We start from the raw sequence: 22197 nt of genomic DNA on the forward strand, positions 1-22197 counted from the left end.
TACTTTGAATATACAACTTGATGGAACTTTTTTTAAGCAAATTTTTAAATAAAAGTTGAAAGAAGAGTACTATAAACACTCATATTCCCACAATCTTGATTCAACAGTTGGTAACATTATTTTTTCTGCTTCAGTTCAAAAACTTCAGCTGTAATTCCCCAGCACACATGTCCTAAGAATAAGGATATTATTCTGTATAACCACAGGATCATAATCAAAGGAAAGTAGTTAACAACACAGACTCAGCCTGTTCAGCATCATAGCAACACATAAGCCTCCGCTGACAGACAGCTGATGGTGGCACAAGTGGTGCACTGGCTGGGAATGGAACCCACATCTCTGGAAAATCCTACCACTGAAACAGTACTGCCCCCTGGAGGCCGCACGGAGTGGGGCAATGCCCTCCCTTCCGGCTAACAGCAGACCCCTGTGAAGGCCAGGCCATTCTATTACTATTATTGACTGTCTTCTGAGCTTCTGCTTCCTACTGTAAAACCGGGACACCACCATCCTTCCCAGGGCTGCTGTGGGGCCTAACGGAGTTCAAGGATATAAAGTGTTTAGCTTGGAGCCTGACCACCCCTGGGGTTCAGGCTCACCTCGCAACGCCTCCCTGACTGCGTGTTCTGCTAACAACAGAGCCTGGCCAGTGTTCGTAGACAAGGAGCTCTCTTCCGTAGCTCTGGTGGTGCAGCGCTTTCTTCCGTAGTTCTGGTGGTGCAGTGCTTAAGTGCTTGACTGCTAACCGGAAGGTCGGTGGTTCAAACCCACCAGCTGCTCCTCAGGAGAAAGATGTGGCAGTCTGCCTCTGTAAAGATTACAGCCTTGGAAACCCTATGGGGCAGTTCTACTCTGTCCTGTAAGGTCGCTGTGAGTTAGAATCGACTTGGCAGCAACGGGTTTGGTTTACAGCCCTCCTCCACCAAGAAAACAAAAACAAACCCAGACTCCCCAGCTGCTCCTCTGGAAAGGTGCCTCTGGGAGTGCAGCAAGCCCCCATCTACAGAAGCAGCACTTGGGTTCGGGGCATCTGAAAAGCCCTCTGCTGGGCAGATGCGGGAATCATAGATAGGCAGCCGAGCTTTCTCCAGAGAGAAGAGCTCCTTTTAACTGAAAAGGTTCTTGGGTGGCACAACTATTTTGTACTCAGCTACTAACCTGGTAACGAGTCCTGACGGCTCAGCTGCTAACTGAAAAGGTGATGGTTCGAACCCACCAGCAGCTTAATGGGAAAGAACACCTGTCATCTGCTCCTGGAGACTGTAGCCTGTGAAACCCTATGGGGCAGTTCTACTCTGTTCTGTTAGGTCCCTGAGTCCAATCAACTCAATGGCACCCAGTGCCACCACTAACCTAAAGGTTGGCGGTTTCTACATACTGGTACTGCAAAAAAGGCCTGGCAATCTGCTTTCATAAAAATCACAGCCAAGAAAATCCTATGGAGCTCAGCTCTCCTTTGCAACATGTGGGGTCACCATGAATTGGACTTGGTGGCTACAGGTTTTGTTTATTGGTCTAAAGCATCTGAAAGCGTAACTTTTTGATGGTGGGGACAGGGTGTGAAAAAGCAGTCTTTTTCTCACCTCTTGCCCTGTTTTTCTGGTGTTCTCAGTAGTGTCAATAGCTCTAGTGCCCAAGGGCTGACTCTCCCAGTTCTGTGCATTTAATCCTTGTGGATACCATTACTTGCTCCCTTTCTACAGATGAGGAAACTTTGAGGAAGAGAGGGAAGTCACTTGCTCAAAGCCTTACAGCTGGGAAGTGGTGGAGCCAGGATTCAAACCAAGGTCTTCCTGATCCCAGTCACTACTGCCTTCCACAGGTCTGACGACTCTCAGCCCTGCCCTTCTCCAGGAAGCTCCGAGTAATCCCTGAGGCCCACTTTTCTCCTGCCTGCGAAATGACACATCCAGACCAGCTTCTCCATAATCCGCCCACGTAGAAGTAAAGACAGCTAACACGCACTGCGCTGTCCCAAGCACTTTACGTGTGTTAACTCCTTCAATCACAATCTGCTTCCATCATTTTACACATCAAACAGGTCTACAAACAAGTGACACAGCTGTAACGTGAATCCAAGCACATTTTAACCACGACCTAATTCACCAATAAACAGATCTTTTCAGATATCCTGAATTCAGGTTTATTCATGTTAACCTGGCCAAGACTAAAGTAAATTTAGGAATACCAAAACCCCATGCCGTCGATTCCAACTCATAGCAACCCTGTAATTACGACAGAGTAGAACTGCCCGTAGGGGTTCCGAAGGGCGCCTGGTGGATTCCAACTGCCAACCTTAAATTAGCACTCATAGCCCAGAGGTGCCAAAGGTTTCCGATTGGCTTCCTACCCACGCTGCCTTCTAACTTTCCTGGCTGAAGCCACTGATCCCACCCACTCACCAAGCCAACATCTGCCAGACTCCCGCAGCAGCCAGCAGCCAGGCTCTCAGCCAGGAACCTAAGGGGCCCTTCTCCCTGAGCAATGAGCCTTGAAGATAGTCTTGTCCGGACCTTGTCCGATTCCAGCCTCTGACATCTGAACCCCAGCCAGACTGGCCAAGTCTCACACCCAGGTGTCCTGCCCCCTAGACTCGCACAGCAGCGACCTGAAATAAGCCAAGTTATCATGGTAGGACCAATTCTTCCACTTTGTTTATACTTTTCTCACAAAACCTCTGTAGATTGGAATTTCTAAAATTGGGGTCAACAATAGTAAGACAAATTGGAGTACTAGTGTGCTCAGACAGGACGGGCAGCCTGAGAAAAGCAGGTATCTAAGACCCCAAATCCAGACAGACCAAGCAAGAGTTAAAAAAGCACAGTAATAAACAGGAGACTGATTTTGTTTAATGACACCGGAATATAACGTTCTGAAACAAGGTGGTTACAGAGTGGGTAAAAGATGACTTCACTTCTGATTTTAAAAAAAGTACGAAAACGCATAGAAAAAACTAGGTTATGTATCAAAATATCAAGTGCTTAGATCTGTTGAGTGATAAAATATTCTTCCCTTTGCTTTTGTCTATTTTTTTGAAACATGATTATTTCTGAAACAAAAAAGGAAAACAAGTTACTAAATGCCAAGAATGAGGACCCCAAGAAGCCAAGGCAGGAAGCCAGTAGTCATTCTGAAATCCAGGACAGGCCGGCCAGGGTCCAGAAGTCGGGCCCAGCGGGGAACAGCCTCTTCTCTTCCCTCCGGAATGCAGCTCCCAGCCTGTCTCCTCCACATCTGATGTCCTCATCAGTGCACTGATGCACTTAAACTTAACGGGCCTCTACAGGAATATTTCTCAGCATGCAGCGAGATGCCGCCAGCAACCTTGGCTCTGAGTCACTGGAACTATTTTACAGTTAATATACTATACAAAACACAGTAGAAATCAAATGCTCCTAGAACAAAAATCTGACTAACCCACTAGCTTTTGCCACTTTTGCAGACCTGTTTATTTTCACTGCACTGCACGTCTGTTCCATGATCAGGGAGAGATGCTTTTTTCTCACGAAGACGCTAACGTGAATGTACGCTGAGCAGCGGCTGTTTGACGGTGCGGTTCTAGGTCTACTGGTAGTTGGCCCTGTCTTCTAGGTGCTCCACAGAACTGAGAGGGTTTGCTAAGATCCATACCGCCTAGAAATGAGCCGATGTGAGTGAGGAATGTTAGTCACCATCCTTGTGTCTTTACTAAGTTACCAAATATGCAACACAGCAGAATGCTACATCTATACCGGTGTAAATAAGGTTCCTAAATCTCACATTCCCCTCCCTCACCCCCCAAGTATTAAGACTGCTAGGGGACTTTATCTGAATAACAATGACAACCCATTTCTTGATCTTAAAAAAAAAAAAAAAAAAAACTAAGGCGCATGTTTTAAAATATATTAGCAGTATATACAAATGAACACCACTTTTAACCAAAGGTACTCCCTAGATGTTTCCAAAAGTTCTTCCCTTTTATACCACAGCATTTGCAGGAGGGGTCAAGAGTGACTGTTAAGGTCCAAAAAATACACTGGGACTACTTCTGGCACTACCATCAGCACCTCCTGCTCGGTACACTAGGCCACCTCCCTTTCACACCAAGTCAGTGTAGGTCATTCGTTCCACAGAAACCTGCAGACGCCAGGAAGGAAAGGTGCAGAAAGAATTATACTAAAACAATGACATAAATCTGAGAGGGAAAATATTTAAAATATCTAATCACCACCACAAGACCAAAATAATTCCTTGCTTTGTCCTTTGGCAACCAACAAAAATTGTTTTATAGCCTCCTCACCCCCTACAAAAAAAAAAAATAAAATAAAATAAAATAAAAAAGATCTGCTGGAACAGCCCTCAATGCTTGCAGTCCGTCAATTTATCTTCGTGATCAGTGAGTCCAAATCCTAAAGGCTACAAAAATTTCCCTGTTAGAGCAAGGGGGAGCAAATTCATTTTGGGACAAAGTTATTGAAGATGAAGGACGGTGTCTTCAGTGCGAGAACTGCCTGCCGCCAGGTGATTTCTTGCTAATGTTTTTAAAGATCCTGGACTTCTCGACCTTTCTGGCTTTCTGGTAGCCGAATCCTCCGCCTCCTCCTCGCTTTTTCTGTTTGCCGTCGTTGCTGTTCACGTCTGAAGGCAAATGATAAGGAAATCAAGCAATACAGAGATCTCCACAGAGGAAAAAACAGGTACACTGTTGTCCTTCCAGCACAGCTCTCCCTTAGCAGTGAAAACGCGCGAACACAAGCCTCTGTGACAAACTACCCAGAAATCCGCCACGGCCACGATTGTGGACTAAAATTAGGAGTGTAAAAGTCACAGTACTTATTTTCTCCACACAATGTGATTCAAGACAATCACTTACACAAACAGGCAATTTAGCAGGAGTCTCTGTGAACACATTAAGAAATATCCCCTATTATCAAAACAAATGATTTTCCCGTCTGTTTGGAACTGATCCAGGGATATTTAATGAAGTGAAGCTTTCTTTCCTACATATAACTCAACATACTACTTATGTGAGCAGACGTTTATGAAATGCCTACAACAAGGCAGGCCACCCAAGATTTGGTCTTCTCCTTCCCTGAGGAATTACTGCCGGAACGCTAACTGGTGTTTAGTCGTTTAGCTTTAGCTGGTTCAGTTTCTTCGGCAAAAGATGCGATAACAAAACACACATTGTAAACTGCAACAGAATCGACTAGAGGCATTCTCGGTGCCCTTATCTTGAGCCACTCTCACGTACTATTTTCTTTTGATCTTGTCTCTTCCTTGTCTAAAACCCTTCAATGGCTCTAAGAGGACAAAAGTGAACCGAAAGGTCCCCTCCTCTCTTCAGCTTTAGAGTGTCCTGCCCTCCGAATACCTTGTATGGCAGCCTCGGCAACCACAGTAGCCCTGCTATTTTACCCCTCTGCTTCAGCCCAGGAGTCTCAGGTGGCACAAACAGTTACATGCTTGACTCCTAACTGCAACGGAAAACCCTATGGAGCACAGTTCTACCCTGCAGTACATGGGGTCACCATGCATTGGAAATGACTCAAGGGCAACTGGTTTGGTTCTTTTCTTTGTGCTTCTGCCTGGAAAGTACAACTTCCCCTGGCTCCTACCACCCACCATTCAAACTCCTTAGTTTTTTCTGAGGCCTGAGGTATAAACCCCACCTTGGTACTTAATCTGTTTTGGGCTCACAAAGACAAGCAGACATTTAGCAGGTGTGCACCTGAGCTTCCAGTCCTCAGCCACAGAATACCAACCCAAGGGCTATGACCAAAGTCACCTCTGTCAAGCTTTTATTCCTTAGTTCCTGGATGAATTCATAACAGAAAAAAGGATACTCAGATCAACGAAAGGAGGCACCTTGAAACCAAAGGACAGAGCAACCTCAGGCAAATTTAAATTATTAACGTTGAAGATTTGTTTCAGAGAATGGGAATCATACGCTCGAACGTATGACTTATATGCTTCCTGGGCTGACTTATGAAGGAAGTAGTTCTTTTCAATCAGTTGTTCAAGCTGAAATGGAAAGAAACATTGGTTTTAACAAAAAATTGTCATTTGCCCTAAACATACAGATTTCACACACCATTGAACAAAGCCATCCCACAGCAAACATTTCTTCGAATGTACTTGCTCCAGGCTTGGGGACATGTGCAAAACCATGCTTGGGTAAGAACAATGCCAACATTCTTGGAAGGCAGGGGCTGAAACAAAGCAGTGAGCGCAGGAGCACAGGAAACCAGCACAGCAAGAGACCATGAAGGTCACAGTCCAAACTCTCCATTCTATGAAAGGGGGCAACCCGGAGGACAGTGACGGCCCACAGAACACTAGAAAGGCAGTGCCAGGACTAAGTTACCTCTTCTAAGTGTAAAAGAGCATACCTGAGACTGAATATCAGAAATTTTGGACCAGGAAAACTCAAATTCACTTAAAGGGACCTAGAAAACAAAAAGTATAAAGATTAGCGAACCAGGACAGATCAACACTGAAATTTGAGATAACGGGAACAGCTGGGGACATGATGGAGCCTGGGCAGTGGTGGTTTCAACCCGGCTCATAGACACCAAAGGCCAGGAGGACAAGCAGACCTGTGGAACGCCTGGGGAGAGTCGCTAAACTCTGCTCCGCTCACTCATCTCCCAGTGTTCTGGGGGTTCATACCAATCATGCCAGAGAACAGGCATTTCTTTCCTCCTGAAAGGGAAGGCGAGGAACTAGGCAGGGACAACAAGCTGGTAAAGCACTGTCTGCTCAGTAAGAATCTCCACAATCCTGATTATTTGGAGTGATGCAGCATTGTTACGGATTGAATCGCGTCCCCCCAAGATATGTGTTGGAGCCCTGACCCTATAATACTGACGATATAATCGCCTTTGGGAGTAAGGTTTTGTTATGTTAATGACACTGTGACAGTGTGGAAGGTGCTCTAAACCTAATCACTGGGGGTGGGGCGGGGGGAATGCCACATGGAGATGGCCGAGGAACTCAGGAACGCTGGGGCTGTAGACACTGAGACAAGGCTCTTCCCCCAGAGTACCCTGACAGACAGCCTTCCCTTAGAGCCAGTGCCCTGAATTCAGACTTCCAGTCTCCTAAACTGAGAGAAAATAAACTAGTTCTTTAAAGCCAGACACTTGTATTTCTGTTATGGCAACACTAGGAAACTAGGACAAGCATCCTGAAGCTTCTGGCCAGCAGGAGAGCTGCGCTACCACACTGCCCTTGACTACAGACTTCTACAGGAAGGGTTTGCCATCAGTCATCATTTACCAAAAACTGGAGAAGTGCCGAGCCCTGTACTAGGCTCTGGCCCCTGGCCCCAGAGAGCTTGTCTGTGGGGCACAGATGAGTGAAGAAGTGATAACTTAATGAGCACCAGGTGCTGAGCAACACGAGAGGCGGCAGAGATTGAGCAGGGGGTGGATTTAGGGTTGACATTAACCTTCTCACCGTGAGACTGCTGAGATGGTAAAGAGCTGTGAGGGGGAGACTCTGGTAATATATGAACATCAATGAATAAGGAACAGAGGAGGGAGAAGCAACAATGAGCGGGAAACCCCACTTCAGGTGAGGTAGAAGGAACAGGTGCTAGAATGAAGAGGTGCCGAGAAAACAGTGGGGTGTGGGGGTGGGGCAAGAAGCAGAGACGACCAGGTGTTGGGGAGCTGAAGGGAGTGGAGGTTTCAAACAGGGTTGCAGGAGTGGGAGGAGACTGGGGACACAGAGGTACTGCTGAGCAGCACCGAGGTGGAGGGCGAACCACGTGGGCAGCTTTCTGTCCACACCTCCTGGGCCAGCACCATGTACCATCTCACTTGCTGAACTGTTTCAATAGCATTGCACCAGCTCACTCTTCTGACACATCTAGAAATGGTGCTCAAGGCCATCTGCGTTGGCAAACAGCCCCTACAAGAGGACTCTGTTCCCAACCTAAGATTTTCCAAGCCAAGACCTTTACCTTGGATTGCTTCAAGTAACGAAGGAAACCCAATTCTTCCGGACGCAAGATGAGCAAGGCATGCCCTCTCCCATTCAGGCCTCTGGCTGTCCTACCCACACGATGAATGTACTCCTGTGGCGGAAAGGTAACCTGGTTAATGACGACTCCCACAGGACCCCGTTTACAACGTATTTGCCTTTCCAGGATGTACAAGGCGGTGGCCAGAGGACAGTCACAACATCTGTATCCATACGGTGCATTTCCCCTCAGGGCTGTGTCACACAGACCCTTCACCATAAAGCCATTCCACCACTTCCTCTGGCACACACCACCCCAAAGAAGTTGCAACAGCGCAATGACCAAGGATGAAGGAAGGCTGGACATGATGGTCACATTAACACTATCGTGTACTAAGTGTGCTTCATCTTTCAAATGCCTTCCCCAGCCATGGTTAAATGCTAGTTAAAAATGAATAAAATCCATTGTTTACTGAAAACACGTCTTAATAAAACTTATTCGACTACGAGACCATATCCATCTCTTTAATTTCCTTCTGACACCTGTTCCTCTTAACAGGTCACCCCAAGGAAATAACATTCTAACTCAAGTCCCCTGATACCTCTCAAATGCCCATGCACACACCCCTCTGGGCCCTGTGAAGCCCTAAATACTTATCAGACCAGAGGAATACTACAGAGGCACTGTGCAGTGCAACATGACTTGAACAGCTAAAAGATAAACCTATTGAATGTGAAATGTGGTATTTCTCAGGGAACCCAGACAGAAAGTGCACCCCTTAATTTAGAACGTTTCTAGAAAAGGCCCAAGGATGCCAATTACCTTGGGGTCATCTGGAGGGTCATACTGAACAATCCAGTCAACTTCAGGAATATCCAGACCTCGAGCTGCCACGTCTGTACACAACAGTATCCCTGAATCTGCATTGCAGAATTGAAAGAATGTGGTTGTTCGCTTATTTTGCTTCTGCCTTCCCTGGAATAAGACAAAAACACCCATTAGAGCTTAACCTGTTATATTTCAGGTTCACTCCCTGGCCTACGTGGATGGTGTCTCTCACCCCTTTTTGGCCCTGTCCCCTCCGTGCCCAACACAGCTCCCTGTACACAGGATCAATACCCAATGTTGACCAACTGCCGAGAACCAAGTTTAGAGGAGAGAGCAATACTGCAGCCCCATAATCTATACAGCCTGACAAGCAAAACCTGTTTAAACAACAACAAAAACTCATCGTTACCACTTACATGAATGGCCAAGACAGGCAAATCAATGTAGTTCAGCAGCTCATAGTGGTATTTAACAGACTTGCAGGAGGAAAAGAACACCATTAGTTTCTTCTTTCGGTTTTTCTTAAGGAATGTGAAGAGCAGAAGGAATCTTTTTTCAGAGGCACAAACAACGTATCCCTAGAAGAGGATCAGGTGAATGGATATAAATTAATCAGACATTTTCAGCTTCATGAATCAGTATAATTTTATAGAAATTAGATAAATACAGTATTGCACACACACTGCCATTCCTAGCTATAGCCAAACTGCTGCCTTGATTATAACAAACTGTTCCCAAAATAATTTCTCCAATGACTTTTAAGATTTCTAAAATAAGGCTAATGTTTACTGTCAAATGGCTACAGTCACTGACACCGAACACTTTGACAGAGAAAAGAGAGCTGATCCAATCCGAGTTTACAGCACTTCGCACTTGGAGCGTCGCACGATGCCCAAGTTCATTACACATGAATTAAAAACTTGCTAACCTACTGGCCTTCTAGATGATCTGCAAAACAACTACAAGGAATCACCTCATTTGACCCTTAAAGGTCAAGGCACTGATGAAAAGTACCTGCTCAAGACCATCCACTGTTGCATGAGCTTTATCATCATCAACACCGACATACAAGGGCTCCTTTTTCAGAGAAATCCTTGCCAGGTCTTCAACTTTTCGAGTTTGTGTGGCAGAAAACAGCATGGTCTGTCTGCGCACTGAAACAGATACACACAAAAATAACCCAAGCTGTTAGGAAATCTTTATCTCTCCATAGCCATAAGTACCCTATGCAGAAACACCAGGACTGGGTGCCATGACGTCACCATGGATTCTACAGGTGAAGGTAGGAAGGGAGTCTCACCAATGACTTTATGTCTGTTACACACTTGACTTAGAAGAAACAGGCAAAGTCCTTGAAAGACACACTGTGCACGTTCATTCAAGGAAAAAAAAAAAACAGAAAACTTGAATACTCTTATATCCATTAAAAAAAATTATAGTTAACACCTTCTTGTAAAACTGCAGGCCCAAATGGCATCGCTGGTGAATTCTTCCTAGTATCTAAGGAAGAAATCCTACCAGTTCTACACAAACTCTCCAGAAAATCAAAAAGGAGAATTTACTTGCCATTCATTCTCTGAAACCAGCTTTACCCTCTGTAACGGATTAAATTCTGTTCCCCCCAAATTATTTATTGGAATCCTAAACCCCGTATCTGTGGACATAATCCCATTTGGGAACAGGGTCTTTGCTATGTTAATGAGACCACACCAGCATAGTGGTGTCCTAAGCCTAGTCACTTCTCAGTTTTAAGGAGCAGCACAGAGACAAGCAGGTGGAGAGCACCAAGGACCTGAGGAACACCGGGGTTACGGAAGCCAAGACGAGAATCTTCCCTAGAGTTGAAAGAGAGAGAAAGAGAGCCCAGCCCACTTCTGAGTTATAAAAAGAGCGCATCAGACACACGAGCAAGCACATACAGGGGTCGCCGTCTGAAGATGAAGGAGGCAGATGAAGGAATCTACACGCCCAGGGATGTCCAGAATTGTAGTACGGCCCAGTCCTCCTCTGTCCTATAGGTCGCTATGAGTTGGAAAACCTGACAGCGTACAACAACCACAGAAGCTGAACTAGACAAGGATGGAGCCCCCGCTAGAGCCACACGCTAAATCAGACTTCTGGCCTCCTGAGCCCTGAGAAATTAAACTTCTATCGTTTAAAGCTGCCCACTTGTGGTATTTCTGTTATGGCGGCACTAGCAAACTAAGGCACTCTCACAACCAAAACCTGATGACACTACAGGAGAGCTACAGACCAATAAAGCTCATGAATATAGATGTAACGCTTGTAAACAAAATTGTAGCAGTAATAAAAAGGATGATACTTCGTGGCCAAATGAGGTTTATTCAGGAATACAGAGTTACCTAAAATTTGAAAATCAGTACCATTCACCACATTAACAAGCAAATTAAAAAAGAAAAATCATCTAATCATTTCAATAAACAGAAAAAACATCTGACAAAATCTAACAATTATTCCTGATAAAAACTGTCTGGAAACTAGAACAGAAAAGATACTTTCCTAACCTGATAACGGGATGTTCACGAAAAACCTGCAACTAAAACCACTTAATGGTGAAAGGCTGAATGCTCCCCCACGTAAAATCAGGAACGAGGCACAGGTGTCCACTCTTGCCACTTCTATCAACCCTGTATTAGAGATTCTGGCCAGTGAAAGCAGGCAGGAAAAAAGTGAACGAAGTGAAAGTCTATTTGTAGATAATATGATCACCTATGTAAAAAATCCAAAAGCCTAGGGTCATCTGGAGGGTTATACTGAATGACTTCCAGTTGGCTTCGGAAATACCTATCTTGCCAGATACAAGACTAAAAAAACAAAAATAACGAATTGTTTACTTTTACGTATGAGTAAAGAACACCTGGAAACTCAGTTAACAGAAAGCAGCAAATCTATGGCTACCTGGGAGATATCAGATGACATTATGATAACTAAGACGGAAGAAAGATAATGAGACGTATGTTAAGACTGTTTAATTTGCATTAAAATCTCTAAAATGCCAAGCCACCTTATCAAGTTAATATTAAACTTCTGGGTAGTGAAATGGTTAAATGCTCAATTACTAACCGGAAGGGGCTTGAACCCACCCAAAGGCACCTGGAAGAAAGGCCTGGCAATTGAAAACTCTGGAGCAAAGTTCTATTCTATACACATCGGGTTGTCATGAGTCAGAACTGACTTGACGGCTACAAGTTTTTTTTTTTTTTTTTTTGTGGAAGTCTGATGCTTGCGTTTCAATCTCCAAGGCTGACTGGCACACTGCTTCATCTGGCTATCATAAAATTTTGATATCAATGTAATAATTTTCCTACAGGAACGACCCTCGCCCATCTCTAGTAAGTACTTTGTAAGCCACATGCAGATGCTACCTACTCACCTGGCAGAAGTTTAATAATTTGCTTTAATTCCTCTTCAAATCCAACATCCAAGATACGATCAGCCTCATCAATAACCAGACACTGCAGGTTTTTATACATAAACCCTGGGGTATTCTAAGGAGACAAAGGAGAGCGAAAAACCGTCAGTTGTTAAATTGATGTTCACAGAAGATGAGACTGGCGCACCTAATGGTGTTTTTGTACCTGCATGTGGTCCAGGAGGCGGCCTGGTGTGGCCACGATGATGTTGATCCCATTAGCGAGTTTCTGTGCTTCAGCAGATCTGTTACTACCCCCCATGATCAACCCGTACGTGTGAACGTGGTACGTCATCAGCTCCTTCAGCACGCCAAAAGTCTGCATGGCCAGCTCCCTGGTAGGGGAGAGAATAAGGACTCCTGTTCCTAAAAAGCAAAGAATGAAATAGTAGATGAAAAGCAAAGAAAAAATATTTAGACGGCAAAGCTGGCTGTCATCACAAGCCTGTAACAGCCACAAAAGGAAGTTCTAGTGAGATGATGACAGAAACAGAAAGCTTACCGTTCCTGGGCATGAATTTTAATTTAACAATGAGTTCAACTGCAGGGATGAGAAATGCGAGGGTTTTGCCACTGCCTGTTTTTGCAGCTGCTAGAAGATCCCTACATATTAAAAAGGGAAAGAAGGAGAAAGACATTTAGTCTGCTCACTCCACCCACATTTCTGGAATATATACCATGTACTGGGCACCCAGGCTACCGTATGAACAAGACAAAGCCTCTGCCTTCTTTATCACTGCTACTGTTCCTGCCTCAGCAATAAGAATCGTGCAACGGAACGGAAATGAACACCCTCCTCCTTAAGGCTTTTGATGAAGGGTGAACTCATGACTCAACACACAATGCAAATGAACGAGCCCATACCGGTATTTTCTTTTCAATCCACTCGTGCTAAAAACAGAGACACCAATGCCTAAGTGCTGATGTCTGGCATACCTGCCTTCCAGAAGTGGTCTGATACTTTTATGTTGAATTTCAGTCATGTTCGTAAAGCCCATTTCTTTTATCGCCTTCAGAGTGTTTTCATTGACAAGATTAGTTAGAGAAGTGAATGAAGAATCCTCAAAAGCTCCTAAACAGAAAACAGTTCATCATTAGCAAATTTCTCCATTTATTTATTTATCTAAGTTAACACCGCTGTAGTTGCCTAAGCGATCAGTTTTGATGACTGAAAGCATTACAGGGTACAGTCAAGCTTCTTACCACAAAAGACTAAAACCCCAATCACAGTCACATGATAATAGTAAGAAAATAATAAAAACAGCAAGAAAATCTTTCAAAGTTTTTCCTTGCTGATGGCTGTTTGATTTAAAGTCCAGAGCCTATAGCGCCACAAAGGAAAAACAGGCAGAGAAGAGGCACAACTGACCGAGCCAGTATTAAACCTCCAGGCTTCCAGGTCCATGACTTTCCCATTTCATCACGGAATGAGTTTTAGAAGATGACAAACCAAAATAACCAGGGATCCTAGAAACTATTTGTGTGCGTATGAAAATATCAGGAGTGGAGAAAGGAAAAAAAAATAAAGAAATGTGAAGAACCAAGGCACCACAAAGCGGAACACAAAAAGAAAAAAAAGCAGGAAGATATAAAAACATGTCCACATTTACCTTTTTTCCACTAAAAGTCAAAACAGAAACATCACACCCTATAATCCAGAGAGGCTTGACATTTTTAAGAAAATATACCTTGAAAGCTGTCTGGAGGTTACCTGTGAGTCCCAGGGGCAGGCTGGGCACTTCGCTGCCATCGTCTTTATCACCGGGCTGTTCCACCCTCCTTTCTGTTTCTGCAGGAGCCTTGGCACCACCCTCTTCAGATGCCTCTTTGTTTTCAGTTTTTGCTTTTTTTGTGTCTTTGGTTTCAAGGGACAAAACACAATTAAAAAAAACAAAAAACAAAACAAACAAAAACAAAACACCAAAGGAGATCACAAAAGGCTTGTGATACAAAAAGTCATAAATTCTTTTTCAAATGTCAAAACATACCAGTTTTAATCTGCGAAGAATCTCTTTTTCAAAAGACTAAAACTTGCTTCATTTGTAAAAAGATTTGGTTACACTTAGTAACCATAAGTACACGTAGATCTGCCAACAAAAATTTATTTTTTAGGCTTCTTAAATATATTACACCTTTTCTTTAAGTGATCAAATTTTTTCTTAAAAGTTCAATAATTTATAAGTATACTAATTATACCAAATTCCATATACTTCATTTGGAAAAAACCAAACCAAAACAAAAAACAAGCACGTCAGATTAACATAATGGTTTTTTAAAACTCGTTATAAGCACTGACTTTTCCTCCTGTGCTCATTAAAAAATAGATTTTCTATAAATACTACTTTGCTTTAAAGATGAAAGAAAAAACCCAACAAACAGTAAGGGTTTTAGGCCTAAAAAGAACAGAAAAGCCAAAGGCCTTTCAGGAAACTAGAAACAGACAGACAATAAAGCAGGGGTGAAATCATTGACCCAGCTAGGTGATATAAATGAGATGCTCCTTGGTTGGAAGTGGCCAGGGGATGAGCGGTAAGGCCTCCTAGCTTCTTCCTTTCGCATTCAGCAGTCCACAATGGGATCCTAAACTACCTTTCCCGCCTGACCTCCTACTACTTTCTTAAATATTCCATTCTGGGTCAAACAGGTTAACCAACATGCTGGGCTTTTTCAGAAATGTACGGCAGTTAAGTGATGCTAGTTACAACAGAACTGACCTAGACCAGAACGCAGGGCTGGCCTCTCCCCTGCACCTTACTGTCTCCCTTCTGGGAACTGGCCATCTCTGTAGGGTTCACATGTTCAAAAGCCACAGGAACCATGACCTGGTCTTCGTGTCTCATCACGTCTCTTTTCCGCAGAACAGTTCTTAAACCTTACCACCAGAATTAAATCTCTCAGCCCGGTGACTCAATGCTTCAGTGTAGAAATTACGCCTTTGGCATAGGCAGAGGAGGAACCCTAAATGCATCAATCGTTTTAGGACTGGCTTACACTCACTTTAAATAAAACCTGGAATTCCTAACCTGCATGCTTTCCCTGATCTCCTTTCACCTTTTATTTAAGCAATTTCCCCTAACACACAAACTGGTTAGCTTATTGGCAACATGAAGACAGCCAGGCATATCTGGGAAGGCTCAAAGCTCCTTTCTAAATGAAACCTTTATTTCAGATAAAATAGATGTTTACGACATTCTAACCTAGAGGTCAGCAAGATTCTTCTGTAAGGGGGCAGATAGAAAATATTTTATGCTTTGCAGGCCATTTGGTCTCCAACTCAACTTTGCTGCTGTAGTGATGAATGCAGCCAGAGATAGAGTCCTGATAGTTTGCTGACCCCTGTCCTAGGCTACCTCTGATTCTGTTTGTTCTCATGGCAACTAACATGTCTATTCCTTCACCTGAGCTTATTCAAATCCACTCATCTTTAAAATAAATAAATAAAAGGCACCGCCCCTCCAACACTATCCTGCTCCTCTTACTCACTTGGAAATTAACATTCCATGGTATTTTACACACTTTACACATCTAAATTATCACTAAGTCTCCTTTCTGAGGAGGGAGCGGTGGTGGTGGTGGTGGTAATTTGTCAGAAAAAAATGAAGGAATGGGGTAAAGAGGTAAATGAAAAGAATCATTAATGCAAAACCCCTTGATATATACAGGCTTGGGAAGATAGGGTCTATTGCGAGCCCGGATTTCATTAGTAATTCCACAATCCTGTTAGCAAACAGATGCCCTAAAACATTTCTATTCTATGCTGTTTATCATAAAAAGCCCAGAAAATGGTCAGAGAAAGGCAAAATATTTTCAGGAATTCCAAGGAGATTGTTATCTAAGTGTGGCGTTCTCTTCAAGGCTGTTAGGTAATATAAAAGCATGACATACAGTTCAACATTAAAACAAAAACAGTTAATCTCTTATCCCCCAATAAAATGTTGCCTTTGGTTACCAGGCTAATTTCTGGTGTCCTAGCAAGGGGAGGGGATTCTTAGGTTCCACATACACGTACAGTAATAACAACAGAAAAAAATTGGGGTGGTAACCGTGAAATACTGAATGGCCGACGTTCAGAAACAACGAAGTACCTACCAGGCCCAGCAGCATCCCCCATTTTTCTCTTTTTCTTCTTTTTCTTTTTTGATTCTGAATTGGGAGGCTGTGTTGTTGCTTCCCCATTGGTTAAAACGGCAGGTTTCTTGGGGGATTTTTTAATTTTCACACTTTCCAGTGTTTCTTTAGGTGTGTCTCCATTTTGGGTTCCTGACAAGCCCACGTTCATAGACTGTTGTAGGGATTTTTTATCTTTTCCACTCTCCACAGTTTCTTCAGACACATCACCATTTTGGGCTTCTGACAGGCTCACATCTGAGGCCCCTGTTTAAAAACAACAAAAATCATGACAGGTTTACTTAGAAACACTGAACTCTCAACCAAGAAATTCTATGGCTTTTAGAACTGAAGTTATTTAGCTTTTTCTTCCTCTTCGTATACATTATTAAGACTGCTGACAATTTTATGGTTGTTCTAGTACAACAAAAGTAAGTATTTTTTAAAGAAAAAACGCTGGAAAGGGGGAAAGCCTGCACTGGGGTCTTCTCTTCAAAAGCACACATCTCTATCCTCAAGGAGTCGAGTCTGGGACAGGAAAACTTCAGTGAGGTCAGACAGGGTCAGGCAATAGCAGTTACCATACAAACATTTTATTATTATATATTTGATAAACATATGATAGATGTATTGAAAAAACATTTACATCTTATGCATGTAATTATGGCTTGTCATATAAATGTAACCTACAAACATTCCACTCAACTTCCCTAGACGGCAGCGAATTGAGAATTGATTTGACGAAACCACTTATTTGTCCCAATATTTACCATATACAAACACCTCAGAATAGTTTTCCTGTTTACATATAGCAAAAAACAAACAAGATTTAAGTATCCACACATTTTACTCAAACTGTCACCTATACCTATGCCTAGAAATAATAACGTTAACAGGAAATTGGAAATATAATGGAACTTCAAAAACGTATTTCCTTAAACCCACAAACCAGTCACCTCCTCTAGGATTTCTCCGAATACGTACTGGGGTGAGGCATTATGCTTTCAACACTGCCCTGGTAGGTTTTCATCTTATCCAGAACCCAAAAGGCTAATACAATTACTTCAAGATCGCTGGCCTGATGTCAGGAAGTTAGGGCTACAAATGACAACCACGTAAATCCTTTTCACTTAAGCCTCTGTGCAGGACACAAACGCGTAGAAGCGGTTCAGGACTTTATAACCTACGGTTGGAAGCGAGAGACTGCGTTCGACGTGCACAGAAAACTTTTTAGAGGTGAAAATCCGAAGTGCTGCAAAAGTCGAGAGGTAGGGTGGAGGAAGAGAGGGGAAAGAAAGCTCTGCGAAGAGCGACACGGGGATTTTGGAAGAGACACAGAAATGAAACTGACAATGCGGAAGGAAGGTGTGTGGGGATGAGAAGATCCCACGTGTCTGGCTCGACACGGCGGCACGGTGGGGGTGAGGTGGGACCTGAAGGTGGCCAGGGAGTTCTGTCGGGAGGGTGGGAATGAAAACCCCGGTCCGGCTGGGAGGCGCTGCCGGGGGCCCGGGAGAACACTCAGAGGCTTCCTATTTCTAACTCTGTGAGGAGAAACAGAGGCTCTGGTCAGCGGCAGCTCTGGGGCCAAGCAGCCAGTCGCCATCGGCACGGAAGGCGACTGACCGCTGTCCCGCGCTGACTTGCCACGCGCAACAACCGCACGTGTTCTGGGGGAGCCTGCTCGCGCCCCACCAAAGACGCACCGGCTTTTAACAGCACGACCGCGCCGCTCGGCTACGCACTCGCGCCACGGCTCACGCGTGGGCCGTTCAGTAACCGCAGCCGCGGGGACGCCCCGCACATCTCACCTCGGAGCTTTAGGTTTCGCTGCCGCAACTTCAGGTTCCGCTTCTCGATCTTCTTGCGCAGGAGCTTCATCGGTAGGTGAGACATGATGTCGGAAGAACGCCTTCACCGCCGGTCCGAAGCCCGGCACCTCACCGCTCCTGGCTGACGTTACTTCTTCCGGGCCGCACGTGCGCTCCTCCGACAACCGGAAATACGTCCTGAGAAACGCTGCAGCCCTGAGAGGAAATGCTTCCGGGGCGCATGCGCGACGGTACACTTGGTGATCAGATTCTGTGTTGCGCCCTCTAGGGGAGCGGAGGCCTGGCACGCACCGGGTTGCATGGAGAAGGAGCTGGTTCATACACAGGGATTGGGCGTTTTGGGAGTATGAGCTTCCCCTAGAGGGAGCTGAGTAGACAAGGCCAAGGGGAGAGCCTTAGGGATTCTGCACTTTTATGTTCTTAATCTCTTTGAATTCTGGACTATTTGGGAAGTTGAATAAAACTAAATTTCATATATCAGTGTTTCCAAACTCAAGTTTGACCATGCTCAGTCAGAAATACACCCATGCCACTTGTTACAGATACACAAATATAACAAATTTTCTAAAAACAATACGTTTACACTTGGTTGCACTCTGATAATTTCCCTTCCATCTCATTCTAGATTATTCTATTCTTATCCATTAAAATGCTGATTACTATTGTGTGAGGACACTCTAAAACTGAAGTGCTTGGCCTGATTGAAAATGGTTGACCTAGATCTGAATCAAAACTCAGTTTTTTGAGTTAAACTTTAGTCTACTTTCAGTCCTCTTTTCTGCCTTCTTAGGAATAGAAACCATGACGTGTAACTTATTGTGAAACTTTAACCATTTTCAGCAAACGATGGAAGGGTGAAAATATGGTTTGTAAAGAAGTGTTTGTCATGATGGTCCCAGGAAAATGTGCAACTTGTTTCAGGAAGAATGTATAGGTAAATATATAGAAAATCTCTTGCTAGGTTGGCTGCAGAAAGTCTTTTAGAAAATACATCAGCTAACCTTGAAAGGTTTTCACTTGCTTGTCTTGTAGCCATGTGCAAACCTGAACCCTTATGATTGTAGTCACATTCTCCCTACCTCACTTTATTGTATAAAAGGCTTGTCCTTCTTCCACTGAGTTGGAGCACTTTGCAATTTGGCTAAGGTGCTGCCTGATTCTAATAATTATATTCCTTCAATGAAACTCTTTTGCTTTTACTTTTAAGGGGCCCAGAGATTTTACTCTTTGGCACCATACATTTAAATCAGTTTTATCACAGTATTAATGGGTTGGCTGCAGTTCGGAAAACAGAGGTTTCCAAATCCTTAAAGCTCACCCTCCAGTTCAAGACAGAAATTGCAATCTTGCTAGCCAGTAGGCATCTTTTTTTTGTGTGTGTGGGAGGCAGAGGGAGGGAGAACATAGAATGTTTAATTTTTAAAAAATTTGTTACCAACATTAAAAATTTAAGACGGTTCATATAAAATTTATACTTCTTATTAAAAAATTGGCCTTAAGGGGCTCAAATTCTCCTTGGCAATAACCAGTTTGATCTGAATAGGTGCTGAAAAAGTCAATGAAAGCAGGATAAATTTGTTTACATGGGGTAGCAGGGCATGAATCCCTGGGTTTTAGACAGGATCCTAGAGAGGAAGGGAGAGGGAGAAAACTTGGAAGAGAGCTTAAACAGAATGTGAATGAATTAACTGAAAAATCACATTGAATTGGACTGGAAAGCCAAGACTACAGACAAATTGATGTGCTTAGTTTAAGCTGTAATCATTATGCAGGTTGAAGAATGAGCAAGAAATTTTAACACACACATACATGTAGGCACATTATACACACATATTTTAATATAAATATAAAAAAATATATATATACATATGTATAATACATGTTTAGATGCGTGTGTGTTTGTATGTCACATGATTACACACCCGTGTATTGGGTCTATGTCTTTGAAATTCCTATCTGTTATGGACTGAATTGTGTCCCCCCCCAAAAAGTGTCAACTTGGTTAGTATTGTGCGGTTGTCCTCCATTCCGTTACTCATATAATTTTCCTCTGTGTTGTAAACACTAATCTCTGTTGTTAATGAGGCAAGCTTGGGTTATGTTAAAGAGGATTAGGGTGGGATGTAACACACTTATTTAGGTCATATCCCTGATTCAATGTAAAGGGAGTTTCCCTGGGGTGTGGCCTGCATCACCTTTTATCTTACAAGAAATAAAAGGAAAGAGAAATGAGCAGGGAGTAGGAATGTTATACCACCGAGAAACAAGAGCCAGGAGAATAGCGCACCCTTTGGACCCAGAGTCCCTGTGCTGAGAAGCTCCTAGACCACAGTAAAATTGATGACAAGGACCTTCCTCCAGAAATAGCAGAGAAAGGAAGCCTTCCCCTGGAGCTGACACCCTGAATTTGGACTTGTAGCCTACTAGGCTATGACAGAATAAATTTCTCTTTGCTAAAGCCTCCCCTTGTGGTATTTCTGTTATAGCAGTAAGACAGGGAGTAAAGGCCCTGAGATCAGAGGGTGCCTGTTTGAGGAACAGCAAAGAGACTGGTGCAGTTAGAGGAGAAGCAAGTAAAACAGAGATAGGCTATACTATCAGGGAGGTAATAGGGGGTTGGGTGTGGAACCTAGGGACTTAATAAGACAGGGAACAGAGGGGCCCCAAATCTGCAAATGAAGTAACAAGAAATGGGCCAGGGCACAGAAACAAAGCCAGAACAGTGGGGCAGGGTATCTAAAAATAGCCCACAAACTTCTTTAAAGTTGCCTTTCAGAAGCAGCTGGAGAAAACCAGCCCCAGGGACATGTGCAGAACATCCACCTGTGACTACTGTGTGAACTTCCACCGGGGCAGTGAGGGGCTGCAGCCTCAGCTGGGGAATCCAACCCAGGGAGTGAGAGACTGCACAGGCACAACACCCCATAATAAGTCCCGCTACAAATCCCAGAGGCCTCCAGGACAGGAGCCATCTTGGAAAGCTGCGCGCACCATAGGTAATATCCCCGTGTGTGCCTATGAATAAACATGGATCTTTTCCTGGCCAAGAACTTTTAAAAACCCAGGCCTGTCTTTTGTTCTGTGAGACAGGGGTAAGCGTTCCTTTAGGCCCTCCTCATCTCTGCTTGCAAGCCTCTTCAATAAAGCTTTGCTCTGTGGAAAACTCTACATGCCTTACCTGCTCATTCTTGACCAGTGAGAGGCAAGAACCTTATTCCGGTAACAGCAGCATTAGATGACTAAGACAATATTCATTGCTCTTAGGTACAACAACTAGCATAAGGTTTTCTATATTGAAGCTGCTCAAAAATATATTCACTTTCTGTTTTCAATTAGATTTGTGGATCTAATAATGTTTTGGTAAAAATGGAAGCATACGCCCTTTTCCCTACCACGTGACCCTTTTCCAGCCAAAAGTGACTCTTTCCCTTGAGGTTTGGCAGAGCCTTTTCCACAAGACCATAAAACCCATAGTTTGGGCGTGTCCAAGATGTTTATATCAGGGAAGCTGGTCCCTTAAGCTGCATTAAAATACTTAATTTTAGGGACTGATAACCTTTGAAAGGAGTAACTAAGACTACTGATGTCAATTTTTCTAGATTTTTAGAAGAAGCATGAGAGATGATGACCTTCCATCACTTCTCAGAATTGGGGATGGGTGTTATCTTAACAGAGTGAACTTCCAAGACGAGGTCAGCAGATACTCTAGCAGACAAACAAGTATCATTGGGCTGGATACTCAGAAAATATCTGGGAGTGTTTGAAGAGATGGCAATTAATCATGTGTCTTTGAAAATCCTCTTGGGTCACACTGTTAGAGCCTACCGCAGTATCCATTTGATATATGTTTAGGTCTTTAAAGTGTCTTGCTTGGGTCTCTTACCAGGGGTGTCTCCTTCCTCAGAATATATTCATTTACCAATTATTCTCTCATTTAGCAATTACTTTTTGAGCAGCATTTGTGTCAGACTAGACACAAAATGGTGGACAAAATTGACAAAGCTCACCTTCAAGGAGCCTAAAGAGTAGTGGGAAGGAGAGAAAATTAA

The 22197-nt window shown here is 43.7% G+C and overlaps 1 protein-coding gene across 1 annotated transcript; it reads right to left on the bottom strand.

Annotated features, from left to right (window-relative positions):
- Positions 1-2829: 2829 nt before the first annotated feature.
- Positions 2830-18313, bottom strand: DDX18 (DEAD-box helicase 18). The gene is made up of 14 exons (XM_049889191.1): positions 18128-18313; positions 16299-16583; positions 13921-14064; positions 13146-13281; positions 12712-12812; positions 12376-12575; positions 12171-12285; positions 9791-9930; positions 9193-9354; positions 8771-8923; positions 7949-8062; positions 6372-6428; positions 5826-6003; positions 2830-4617 (listed from the first exon to the last, which is right to left on the bottom strand). Exons 1-14 carry the CDS (start codon positions 18210-18212, stop codon positions 4475-4477), a joined length of 2013 nt encoding a protein of 670 aa, XP_049745148.1. The 5' UTR covers positions 18213-18313; the 3' UTR covers positions 2830-4474.
- Positions 18314-22197: the final 3884 nt, after the last annotated feature.

Source organism: Elephas maximus, chromosome 6 (genome assembly GCF_024166365.1).
Source record: "Elephas maximus indicus isolate mEleMax1 chromosome 6, mEleMax1 primary haplotype, whole genome shotgun sequence".
Lineage (NCBI taxonomy): Eukaryota > Metazoa > Chordata > Mammalia > Proboscidea > Elephantidae > Elephas > Elephas maximus.